The 13,505-nt window shown below is 44.2% G+C and overlaps 1 protein-coding gene across 1 annotated transcript in view; it reads left to right on the plus strand.

Moving 5' to 3' along the window:
* The first annotated feature begins 2,231 nt into the window (after positions 1 to 2,231).
* The window catches only part of Mpzl1 (myelin protein zero like 1), a 62,258-nt gene continuing 50,984 nt past the window's right edge, over positions 2,232 to 13,505 (plus strand). Inside the window, exon 1 of the mRNA XM_003468697.5 lies at positions 2,232 to 2,404. Within this exon, the coding sequence (XP_003468745.1) occupies positions 2,314 to 2,404 (91 nt within the window). The 5' untranslated portion in view covers positions 2,232 to 2,313. The remainder of the gene's footprint in view (positions 2,405 to 13,505) is intronic.

Raw genomic sequence — 13,505 nt, forward strand, 5'->3', positions numbered from 1 at the left:
AGCCCCAGCACTCGGCACAAGGACTCCCCTACTGGATAAACAGGGTCTTGACAAATCACAAGTTGGTCAGGCTCCTCTCCCAGTTGTCATCTTCTGAATGCTAGAATTACAGCCATGTATCACCATTGCTGTCTATCCTTAGACTTTTTTTATCTTGAGTCCTCAAAAGTCTATATTGAGAGCTGGGAGTGGTGGTGCATGCATTGGAATCCCAGGGGTCGGAAGGCTGAGGCAGGAGGGTCACCATGAGTTTGAGGACAGCTTGGGCTACGTAGGGAGTTCATGGCCAGCCTGGACTATATATCAAGACTGGTTTTCTTTTTTGTTTTGTTGCTTGCTTTTTTAAAGTCCATCTCAAATATGACACCTTCTGTGAATCTTCCCCTTTGGCTCTTGGGCCAGTGGTTCTCAGAAGAGGGAGGGATGCATGTACTGAGTGACATCACGACCAGCAGAAAAGCTTTAACATTGCATGTGTCTTTGAGAACCACTGTCCCTGTTAGCTTGGGTTTCTCCTTGATTTGCTCTTTTCTTCAAGCACTTCAAGAAAACTGTCTATGCAGATAGAGCCTGTACTTCTTGAGAGCAAAGTCAGCGTGCTTCACATCTATGGTTAGTTCACATGTTTGTATCCTTTCTACCAGTGGGATTCCAGCCACTTCTGAAGGGCTCTGCAAAGAGAAACAGGGCAACAGGATTCTGCACACTTGTAGTTTTCTCTCCCTAATGGTAAGGCTGCTGTGAGTTTGCCATAGTAAAAGGTTAAAGGACCAAGACGTTGCAAAAGGTGCTCAGAAGACTAACTTTAGACAAAACCCTACAGTGAGACATTGTGTCTAGGTTTCCTTCACATGGGTCCTACCTAAAGCTTAATCTCCTCCCTTAATTCTTCCCTTTTTTCATCTCACCACCTTTCCATGTTTCCATTTTGTAGCTATTTGCCTCCCAGTCTTCCAAACACTGCACTACAGTAGGTAGAGGCAGGGTCCGCGAAGGCGGTTCAGAATCTGGGAGAGGAAACTTCCACACTGGTTTTTACTGATATTTGGAGAGAGAGATTGGTCTACAAAGGGACCACGGCAGAAGGTTCCACTTCCCCCTGTCCTGTAAGTCTCAAGCCAAAAAAGAACCAGCTCTCTGGCACCTGCAATCCCCACACTCCGGAGGCCGAGACAGGACTATCAATGCAAGCTCAGGCCATTCTGGACTACAAAGTGAATTCAAAACCAGCCTGAACTACGTAGTGTAATGAGACCGTTCTAAGAAAACCGAATCAAAGTAAAACAAAACAACAACATAGAGAAGGGACTCCAACTAGAAGGGAAGGCAAGATGGAGACTTCTTTTTACCCTGGTACATTTCTCAAAAGGAAGTAAAAATGATCAAATGCTTCATGTCTATGTACCATACTCCCAATATGAATGCAAATATCATGCGTCACAAGTCTGTACTATTAATAAAAAAGAAACAAAAAGAACAGGCAGATTTCTCAAGGGAGAGTAAAAATGATCAAAATGTGCTATGTACATATACTAATTCCCTAAATTGAGGGGAGAAACGGAATTAAGATATATTTTGCACAGGTACCGACTACCCACAGTGAATGTAATCACGTACTCATAAAAATTAAAATTAAAAAAATTCCTCAAGATGAATGTAAATGTTATGCATCTCAACTATAAACATATATTTATTAATATTTTTTTTAAAAAAGCAACTGACGGATTTCTCAAAGTCACAATCATCAAAGGCAAGGTCCATGTACCAATCCCCCAACGTGAATGTAATTACTACGTGTTGCAAATATGTACTATACTACCAATAAAAAAATCTAAGAAACTGCCAGAGTTTTCAAGTTGCAACACAGATGACAGAGCCCAGATAAAGGACAGACCTCGAGGACAGGGAAGGAAAGGCATGTTGGAGCTGGACCACTGAATCAGAAGTCTTCCCACCCACTCTTGACTGCTCTTTTTTAGCAAAGTGAATGGCTTCTTTTCTTTGGCTTGAGGCAGGGAGCGCGGAGACCTATGCGAAGGACGCGCTGTGCGGGGGCGGAGAAGCCGCGGAGCCCCGCGTCCCTGGCCACGCAGGCAAGCAAGGACTCGGCTGCTGCCGCAGGCCTTCACCGCGGGCCGCCCCTCGGGAGGGGCTGACGGACAGCCAGATCGCCCAATCGTATCCTGCAGAGGGCGCCATGGAACCAATGATCGGGCTCTGGGGGCGGGGCTATGCCTCCGCAGGCGGCGGTGCAGCGGGCAGCTCGGCGGCGTGCAGGGCCGCACCGCAGAGGGACCTGGCAGATCGGGGACCATGGCCGCGCCCGCCGGAGCCGGGGCGATGGTTACAGCCTCCGACCGCAGGCCTTGGCTGTGGTCAGTGCTGGCGACGGCACTTGGGCTCTGTGAGTGAAACCCGGCCGGGGGTCTCGGGATCGCCGGGTCGCGGGGATCGCGGGATCGCGGGGGTCGCGGGTGGGCGCCGGGGAGGCGGCAGGAGCGCGGCCTGCGCTGGGTCCGAGCTCCGGGGTGGGCGCAGCCGCCTCCTCCTCGCGGGACCCCCGATGCGGGGAGGAGCGGCCCCCCCAGCTCGCGCCTCCCGGGCTCCCCGGGGTCCCCCGCCTGCTCCGGTCGTGGGGTCCCTTCGGTGGCCCAGGCCCTCCGAGGAGCCGCCGGGAACCAGGATCCGGCGTCCCCCACCTTCGGGAGGTGGCGGAAGGTTGCAGGTTTTCCAATTGCCGGGCCTTTGTTGGTTTATTTCCTTGTTTCAAGCCAGGGTTTTGTTCTGCCTTGTGAAGTCTGCTAGGAATGTGCCCCGATCCGTTGTTTGGAGCTCTGGAATCTCTCACTTGTCTTATCTTGGGGTCGGTAGGGCACCCAGAAGAAATTTTCAGTACTTCTGGATAGAATGCAAAAAGCCGGGGATACCCGTGAGATGACCTCGCTGAAAAGAATTTGGTCAAATCCAGGATTCCATGTCTAATTAGACAAGATACAGATCATTTTAAACCACTGAAACCAGATACCGTGACTCAAGTGTAGAGAAGACCTCTGGCTGGATTTACCGGACTGGGAGGAATTGTTTTAGGGACATCGGACGTGGGGTCTGGCCGCAGGACCTTTCCGTGTTGTTCAGAGTTCTTATTGCTGTCGCAGTCTTTGGTTAAGTAATGGTGACAGAGAGGACCAACTGCTAAGAAACGATTTTTTTCATCCCTTTTGTTTTGCAAAACTTTAGTTGCTTCGCAGGATCTGAATATCAAGAGTTTGCTCGGTGATTTCTTTCATGGAAAAGTCCTATCATGGCAAGTCTTGGAATCAGGGAAACAAGGAACATTCGGCTGAATGACCACCGTCCCTTTAACCACTGACTTCCGGGCTGAATAGTACAGCCGGGAAGATCCCCGTAACATGCCGAGCTGACAGGTGAAGATACACCTTGTACAGTAAGACACGCACCTGGCTTTTCTTGTTTTTCTGCATTAATATCTCTTGTAAGCAAAAAGAAAAGGTCAAAAGTGTGGTTTTCAGTTGTTGGTGAGGAAACAAGTAGAAAGCAGCCTAAAACTAAGGTTTAGCAGAAGTTTTTTTATCCTGGGGAGAATTTTTATGTCTGAAGTCAGGCGATGTAGGGAGAACAGAGCAATCAGGGCGACCTTAAACCCAGGGTTCTAAACATAGCAGAAGCAGGGAGCACTTATTCCACTTGAGGACTTGAACTCCTGGGCTCAAGCGGTCTTTCTGCCTCAGCCTCCCCATGTCTGGTCAGAAAAGTGTGACCCAGACAGCTGGCTATGCCGCAGACATCAGAGACATCGATAAGCACCTTTTAAGTGTTAAGCACCAAACCAATCAAGGAAGAACAGTCTCAGTCATCCAGTAACTTACAGTTAGGTGGGAGAAACATGGCTTTTGATACAGGTGTGTGGGAGCATCCAGTTGACTGATGGTCAAGGGTCTGGGGGGAGGGTTGTTTAAAAGGAGGCAGGCCTTGGGAACGGGCATAACGTTAGGAGTGCTTAGCCCTGGCACAGGGTGTTAGGAATGAGCCTGCGGGTAGTTCACTGGGCTAGAGGTCAGAGTGTGTAAGACATCACATTACCAGGAGCTGGATCTGCCCCTCTGAAGTCCAATGAAGGATGGTGAAAGTGGTGTAAGGCTGAGGCCAGAGAAATGAGGAGCTGGTGTAATAATCAGGAGGAGGAGGAGGAAGAGGAGTGGGAGAAAGAGGAGGAGGAGGAGCTGGATGAAGGCCGCAGGACGTGAAGAGGACAGATGCTTGAACTAGTAGGAAACTAGATTTGATAGGACTTGGAAACTGGACTTGCTGTGGGCTTGAAACAGGAGGAGGATAGGATGAGCCATAGGATTGGGGCTTGCAAAGATGGGTTTCTTTTTTATTTTCAGGAGATGGGGCTCTTCGCAGATGGGGAATGTGAGATGGAGGAATAGGAGTGTCATTGGAAGATGATAAGAGGCTTTGAGTAGGAGAGAAGCCTAGCGAGGTGGAGACCACTTGCCATAAAGATAAACTTGAGTTATTTGTAGGTAAATGAATGTACCTTTTGACCATAAAGTTAAGTGAGATAAATCAGATACCCAAGCTTAAATTATCACATGGTTTCTCTGTGTGACAAACCCAAAGTAAAAACAGAGCAAAAGAAAAAATAATATGAGGTAGGGAGATAAATCTTTCTCAAAGGGGGGAGGGATAAAGAGATAGAGGGAAGGAGAAGAGAAAAAGGAATTAAGTGTGCTATGTACATATACCAGCTTCCCACAAGGAATGTAAATGTTATGTACAACACACATTAACTAATAAAATGAAATTAAAAAAAAAAACACAAGAAAAGCCAGGTGCGGTGGTGCACCCCAATACCAGTACCTACTTACTAGATAAGACCATAAACTAAAAACTAAATAACTGGGAAGTGTAGCTGTTTGCTAGACTTCTTGCCTAGCATCTGAGAGATCCTAGGTTCAATCTCCAACACTGCAAAAGCTAATACCAAAAGTGAATCTTTAAAATATATATATTAGCATATTATATATGTATGCTTGTATATATGTAAAATTACATTTCTATCCACTTGTGTGTGTGTGTGTGTGTTTTCCTGTACCAGGGATCAAATTTGTAACCTTGTACTTGGCAGGCAGGCACTTATGCTCAACTGAGCTAAATCCCTGGCCCTGTACCACTTGTTTTTCTCCAGGATATTCACTAGTTCTAGATCCAGCCAAAAACAAGGAATAGAGACAGTTAAGTGAAAGACAGCTACATAAGATATATATAAGTGCAAATTTGCTTGCATAAGCATTTACATACTCAATTAAATGCACACCTGGTGGGTAGCAGACACTGTTTTATGGAGCTGGTACTGCAGGGAGCCTGGATTCTAGTGGAAAGTGTCAGGACACACGTATGTAACAAATACTGCATACCAAGGGACAGATCACATCCCTGAGTCACTTCTTTTAAGAAAATATGATTCATCTACTGTGAAAATTTGCAGTAATTTTTTAAATATGGAGAATGCATATTTCCAGTACAGAATAGTTTTGAAACATACAGAACATACAGGATAGGCTCTCTTTAAAGATTAATCTTTCCTACTGAGTTTTTTAAACTGTAATTTAATTAAGCGAACACAGCTTTGCAAAATTATTGCTGTCTCCCCTTCATCTAATGAATGCTCGTCTACCTGCTAAATGTCTACATTTCTTTCCATCTCGCTGAGACCATTAATTCAGCCAGTGTCTCTCATGGGAGCCTCTAAATTTTAAGTTGCATCTTATACCTGAGACTTTGAATTTTCTGTGTAAGACGTGCATTTCACCGGTACCTCTGCCTTAGAAGACCATGAACATCGTTTCAAAAAGAAGAATAAAATGGTTTGCTTTGACATAGAATTTGTTGTAGATTAGTTTTGCCCCACACAAAACAAATTTAATTATTTGAAGAACTAGAAACGTCTCTTTGAGGGCTCAAGTAGCATACAGCTGTGATTGATGGTCCCTCCGGCTGGTGAGATATGAAACGTCTGTATATTCTAAGCAATACTCCTTTTTTCCTTTTCCTCTGCTTTGCCGAGAGCTTGACATTAACAATGCCCTAGAGTCCAGAGAGAAGTCCTTGGGATTTTGACTGCTATAGAAGGGCAGAGGTCAGTTGATTTTGAGAACATTCATAGTGCCTAAATTGAAAAATTACAGTTTTTCTCCTGGGACCTTTATGTTTTTGCCCTTAAACTCTTGTATTTATTAACTTTGTGAATGCATGAGACTGCTGTAATTTTTTATCCTTTAGTAAACCTTTATACTTTTTATCCTTATGGTATACCCATTATACCTTTATCCACCATGATTTCATTGATACATTGTAATTCAGTAAATGAGTCTCTCTTTTATTCTCATACAGTCTCACAGTCATGATACTTTGTGACAGCTCTGTCCTACTGTGGAGCATGTAACTGGAGTAGTTTTCTAGTAGTATTGATTCATTGTACCCAGTCTTTAGCTAGCTGATTGAAGTTAGAAAAGTAGTTTGTCTTTGCCGGTTTTTATCAATTATGATGGATACAATTGCCCCATAGAATGAAATCCACCACTACAGCTTTCTTGGTTTATGTTGCAACCAGCTGGTCAAACTTTGATTAACTTGAAGCCACATGTGCTGGTGTGTGCATGTAATCCCAGCCATGGAGAAGCTGATGCCGGAGGATCTCAACCTTAAGAGCAGCCTAGACTGCATAGACTGCATAGTGAGGCCCTTCTCTATAAGCAAAACACAGCACAAAACAAAAACTTAAATGGACTTGTAATAACGAATGTCCTGGGACTCTGATATTCTAGTTAGAGAATTGGGCAGATTATGTGCAATTAAAAAAAATTAAAAGGTACTCATAAAAAATTTTGTAAATTTAACATAATCACATTTCTTCCAGGTAACACTTAAAAACTGGGGGCATTAAACAAAATTTTGAGGCATTTTGTGGTGCTGTGTTGTCTGTAGCTTATTTTTGGTGTAGGGACTGATTTTTCTTTTGTTGTTGTTGGTTTTGGTCTTTGTTTTTTGAGACAGTTTTGCTGTGTAGTTCAGGCTGGCTTGAACTCACTGTGTAGCCCAGGCTGGCTTCAGACTGACAATGATCCTCCTACCTTAGCCTCCCAAGAGCTGGGATTATAGGCATGTGCCACCACACTGGACTGCTGTTTAATTAATTAATTAATTAATTTTTTGTCTTTTTCCTTTTTATCGGTACTGGGGATCGAACTCACGACCGCCTGCTTGCAAGGCAAGTGCTTATGCCGCTGAGCTAAATCCCCAGCCCCCAATTTTTTTATTTTAATTTTAAAAAATTAGTACATGTTTGCAGTACATAATGATTACATTTATCATGAAGACTTAATACATGTACATAACATTTTTAAATTCTTTTTCCCCACTTTCCCTCCTAATCCTCTTTACTTCTTCTTCTTCTTCTTCTTCTTCTTCTTCTTCTTCTTCTTCTTCTTCTTCTTCTTCTTCTTCTTCTTCTTCCTCTCTCTCTCTCTCTCTCTCTCTCTCTCTCTCTCTCTCTCTCTCTCTCTCTCTCTCTCTCTCTCTCTGCTAAATCCGTAGCACCTCATTTCTTCTAACTCTTATTTGGTTTCCCATTTGTAAAAGTTCTGCTTCTTTCCTTCCCTTCCCTCCTTCTCCTGATTCATTAAATTAAAAAACAAAGCAAAGCAACCTCCCTACTTCCTATTTTCTATATTATTTTGCTTTTTTAAATTTGTCTTTTGGGGATAGGGTCTCCCTATGCAGTTCAGGCTGGCCTTGAGCTCACTTTGTAGCCCAGGCTAGTCTCGAACTCACAATGATCCTCTTGTCTCAGCCTCCAAAGTGCTGAGATTACCGGTGTGAGCCACCATGCCCGGCTTCTTATTTTACTCTTACTTATACTTTTTGTCATAAAAGAGAGATCATCTGCTGTTTAAACTTATGTATCTGATTTATTTCACTTCATGTTATGGTCTCAAGGTGCCTCCATTTACCTACAAATGCCTGGAGTTGATCTTTCTTTATGGCAGAGTGGTACTCCATTGGGTGTAAATACATTTTTCTTTATACTATCAGCTGTTTCCAAGATTTCTTTATGCTGCACAATATTTCCAAGATTTATCTATTATAAATAGTGCTGCTATAAACATGGGTATGCAAGTGTCACCCTACTATGATGACTTTAACTCTTTCAGGAATACCCAGAAAAGAAATAGCTGGGTCCAATGTAATTGCTATTTTTAGTTTCTTTGAAGAATTTCCATACTGACTTCATAGTGGTGGCCCTGATTTACATTCCCATGTAGGATTCCTTTCTTCACACTCAGCAGCATTTTTTATTACATATTTGGTTGCTTGATAATGACAATAAAATAACAGTGTGATTAAGGCTGTACTGGCCAGTGATGTCGAACATTTTTTTCTTTAGATGACCTTTATCATGGAAATATCTTATTTCTTCATCCATTTTGAAAGATAATTTTGCAGGATATGTCAGTCTAGGATTGGAAGTTGTTTTCTTTAAGAGCTGGAAACACTTCATTCCGAGCTCTCCTTGCCTTTAAAGTTTGTGTTGGGAAGTCTGCTGTGATTCCGATGGATTTTCTTTTATAAGTGGTCCATTACTTTTCTTTAACAGCTTTTAAGATTTGTTTTTGGGTTGGATTTCTGGTATTTTGACAGCGATGTGTCTTGGGTCGCATCTTGTCTGAGCATGGCTGTTTGGAGTTCTTATGCCTCACTTACCTGTGTGTTAGGTTCTTTTTTCATTTTGGAAAGTTTTCTACAGTTTGTTTGATTTTTTGGTACCGGGAATTGAACTCATGACCTTGTACTTGCCAGGCAGGTGCTTACACTCCTGAGCTAAATCCCCAGCCCTGGGTGGTATTTTTTTTATGGACTGCAGTTCTTTTCTGAGCCAGCCATTCATATTTGCATCTCTTTCTTTAGCTCTGTTCATTTTTTAAAGTTAGTGTCTTTTTTAGACCAGCTGATCTTTTTTCATTAGGATTATTGTATTTAATTATGTTTTCTTTAAGTTCTTTGAGAACAACACCTTACTGATTGTTTTGTTATCTCTGCTGTTGCTCTTTCAAATATTTCATTTGTGTGGCTTTTGATTTTTCTTCTGTCAGTGCCTCCTGTATTGTTGGCTTTGGAAGAGTTGGGAGTTTTTGAAGGCTTTTATTTGTTGGTTGGTTTTGGTTTTTTGGCCTTGTTTTATCATATTTCTGTGTGGCTGTTTTTTTTTTTTGTTTTTGTTTTTGTTTTTTTGTCTTTTTGGGACAGGGTCTCACTGTGCCATTTAGGCTGAACTTGGGTTCACTTTGTAGGTCAGGCTGGTCTCGAACTCACAACAATCCACCTGCCTCAGCCTCATGAGTGCTGGGATTATAGGAGTGCGCCATCGTGCCCAGCATGTTTGGCTGTTTTTGCTGAGGCTTGTGGATTGATTATGGGGAGTGGTTTTGTTGCCCATATGGAGACCTCTCTAGTTAATGTCTTTTTCAGAAACAACCCCTGGGCAGAGCTAATTATTGGCCTTTGCCCCTGTCCCAGGATCTGACCACCTTCATTTATTCAGGAGGTGAGGTTGTAGCTTGCAGGGCCCAGGACCAATTCTTCAGGAAGGGGCAGCATCTTGTTTGTGACCCCAAAGCGATCCAGATATTGAAGCATGGAGAAAACCAACTGACAACAACAGCTCTGTCATCTTTGCTAAAGTAGTAAAATCAAAAATAGTAGTGTCAAATATAAACTGGATATTGCCAAACTCTAAGAGCCAATAATGTTCCACCTTTAACTATAGAAAGAGTTCTATAGTTATAGTATAAATACTAAGACACATCAGATATTGGTCCACAGTATTTATCTGTAGAACTTTACTTCTGTTAATAATAATGTAAGTGATCGGGGTTGGGGTTTAGCTCAGCGGCATAAGTGCCTGCCTGGCAAGCATCAGTCGTGAGTTTGATCCCCGGTACCAAAAAAAAAAAAAAAAAAAAACACCCAAAAAACCGCTTATTAGTATATGCTTTTGATAAATAATGTAAGTGGTCAACCACAGTAACATATATTTAAACACTGGGGATATATATAGCTCAGTGGCGCAAGTGCAAGGTCCAGAGTTTGATTCCCAGAAAAAAAAAAAGATATATGTAACCATCTATAGATCCATAAAGCTTAATAGTGGTAAGCATGGAGGTGGCAGAGAAGGAGAGCTTGATTTAAGGAGTAAAAGGAAACTAGTAGTATTCAATAAAAGTAACAGGAAAAAACAGCAAGGACTGTCCCAGCCGACATACACCCCCCTCGTGTTTGCGCTCAAGCAGACTCCTGTACTCAGTGCCCCCACCTTCAGATGCCGCCACCTGTGGAAGCCAGACCCGCCAAACCTCTCTCCCGCCACCAAATGCAGACCATGTCCCTCCTTCTTGCGCTTGGACTTCTCAAGGGATCTCAGCCCAGCCCTCACCCTCTCCCAGCCTGTCTCCATGGCTGTCTCTCACCCACTCACTGTGGTAGGTGACACTTCAGTCCTGGTGGGACTCTGCAGTGCAGGTCCCACACGGTCAACCCCTTCCAAAATGGTGCTGGATTAAACTCGGCAATCTGGCGGGCCCTGCATCTGATTCCTTCATTCTTCATTCTGTCCCCTGTGAGAAGGTGCTCGTGGTGAGGCCCTGCTCTGTGTTTTTGGCTCACACCAGCTGTGGGCTTGACAGTTACCTGTGCTGAGGGCACCCAGGGTGTAGAGCCTGCTGGGTGTTGGAAGTTTGTCACCTGCAGTGGGTGGCTGCTTCCCTTGGGGTGTGTGGCAGGCAGGGTCTTTCCCGGCAGGCCTGTATGTATCCCTTCTAATAAAGGGTGTTGGTGGGTGAGGAGAGGGAGCATAGAGAAAAGGACTCAAGTTGCTAAGAGAAAAATGTGTTAAAGTGCAAATGTTTGAAATCTAGATAAGATTGGGAGACTCGACTTCTCTCCCGTCCCTCATTCCTTAGCCTCTAGAAGTTTGGAGATAAAACTTTATTTTGCTCTGCCCTCATTTATTGAGTGCTTACTATGTACCAAGTCTCTGCTAATGAGTATATATGTATGTAATCTCTTCACAACTCTGTGATAATTATTTTATTGATGTCAAAGATGAGGAATTTCAGGTTTAGGGAATTATGACTTAAAATTACATAGCTGATACATGGTCGTATTGGGACTCAAACTCCAAAGCTTATAAGGTATGATAAATAAAATACAGCGTACGTTTATGTTTTAAGTCTTATTACAGTACAAGATACATAGCCATTAATCTCTCTCTCAGAATACTCCGCTTCCAACTCACGTATCAATGCATTATTCCTACCACTTCTGAGTGCATGTAATTGTGTGGGCCTGGCTGCCTTGATGTTCTGGATTGATTCCATGTGTTTACTTTCCATTTTGACTTTGGGCAAGAGCCGGAAGTTCCGTGGTGCCATTTCCGGTGAATATGTTCCATGAGGAGGACGCATCACCCCGTATTTATGAGCCTACCTTTCCATCGGGTAGCACTCGGCAACAGCATTCACTGGGTTTTTTTTTATCAGAACTGCTGCAAAAAGTGGCAAGGGAATTTGAGTGTGGTGGCACATAGCTGTAAGCTGAGCACTTGGGAGGCTGAGGCAGGAGGATCACTGTGTTTTGATCCTTGTGTGGATCCAGCCAGAACTGCATAGTGAATCGGACCTCAAAAAAAAAAAAAAAAGGCAAGAACAATGTAATAAGTATGTTTGAAGCAAGCAGGAAGACCTTGGCGGGATTCATTGCAGCGTGTCTTTGACTGTAATATATTAATTTCACTGTGTTTTTCGAGCACCCTTGCATATTTACACCCACTGTGCCGTGCTATGGAATTTCTTCTTCAGGGTGTCCGCTCATTCTATGGGAGGCTCCTGAATGAAGTGTTCACAGAGGGCTTTGTATCTGTCCTAGACCTCTTCCTTCTGTGGCCATGTCGCTTGTACCTGGACGCTGCGGGAAGCTAAGCCGTCATGGTGAGGCCATGCTAACCAAAGGGCAGCACCCATGCCGCCCGGGCTCTCACTGCCCCGCAGCGGCACTTGCCCACACATGTCTTGTGGGTTCTCACTGACTTCTCCCTCTGTTCCAGTGTAACAGCGAACACCCATTTGACTGAGTGTCTGACCCCATGCTGGGCTCGGACTGGTTCCTTGCCCTCATGGAGAGCTCTGACCAGTGACCCTGATCACTGAGCCTTGTCCTGCTTTCCTTGAGATGCGTTCTTCCTGGGAGCCACATGGGTCCTTCTGCGGGAGACTTCTGGAGTGTTTGCTCTGCGGGACGTCCAACAGGCTCAAGGCGTCCAAGTCAGACACATGGCTTGCCCCTAGGTTCCACCACCTTGCCACCTTGCTCTCTCCCACGAGTGGGGGTCAGGCCCTTCCATTATCTGTTCACTGGTGGGAACTTTTGAGTGTTGATTGTTTTCAGTGACTTCGGGTTTAACAGAAGCCCAGAGAGGCTTGCTGACCTTTGGGCACTCCAGACATGAGTGAGTATGCTGTGGGCAGAGGTGACGCTGGTTTGCAGTCACAGTCACTAGTAGGGATTTCACGCCAGGAGACGCTGCAGATAGACCGTTTCTCCTCCTGACTTCACATTAGAGGTCTGCAGTGCTATCCACAGTCGGATGGCGGGCAGAAGACGCAAGGAACAGCTGCAGTGTGAAGCCAAAGCAGTGTCAGGCACAATGTGTTCTTTCTCAGGGAGGTCTGTCTTCGTTATATTAAGACTTCCACTGATGGGATGAGTCCAGCCCCTGTTATAGAGGGTAAGACGTTTACTCATTGCCTACCAGTGTTAATGTTAATCCCATTAAAGACACACCTTCACAGAAACATCCAGAATAATGTTTATCCAAATATCTAGGCAGCATCATGTAGCCAAGTTGACATGTAAAGTTAAACTTCATATCAGTAATGAGTAATAAAAGTAAGCTATAAGTGGAGGTGGTGATTTCGTGTGATCTTAGTTTAATGCTTTAGTATCTTCATTTTAGCAATTTACTGTTCACAACTTGTGTGGTTCAGCTTTCTGTTACTGTGAAAAATACCCCATATAGATAATAAAGGGAAGAAGATATTTTGGCTATGGTTTCAGAGGTTTCAGGTCATGGTTATTTTGGACCAGTGGTGGTGCAGTGCATCATGGGAGAGCATGTGATGGAGCAGAGCCCTCACCTGGTAGCAAAAAGGAAAGAGACAGGACGGGGCTGGGGTGCCAGTGTCCACTCCGTGGCACATCCCCAGTGACCTAACTTTCTCCCATTGGTGCCCACTGGGTTTCCACTACCTCCCCATGGTACTGTGGGTGGGACCAAGGCATCAACCCACATGCCTCTGAGGACATTCCAGACCCACACTATAGCAAGTCATAACTCAGCGCTGTCTGATTTCTGCTTTGGTTCTGTC

Source organism: Cavia porcellus, unplaced genomic scaffold, assembly GCF_034190915.1.
Source record: "Cavia porcellus strain 051 isolate PalLab524CR breed Dunkin Hartley unplaced genomic scaffold, mCavPor4.1 scaffold_7, whole genome shotgun sequence".
NCBI lineage: Eukaryota > Metazoa > Chordata > Mammalia > Rodentia > Caviidae > Cavia > Cavia porcellus.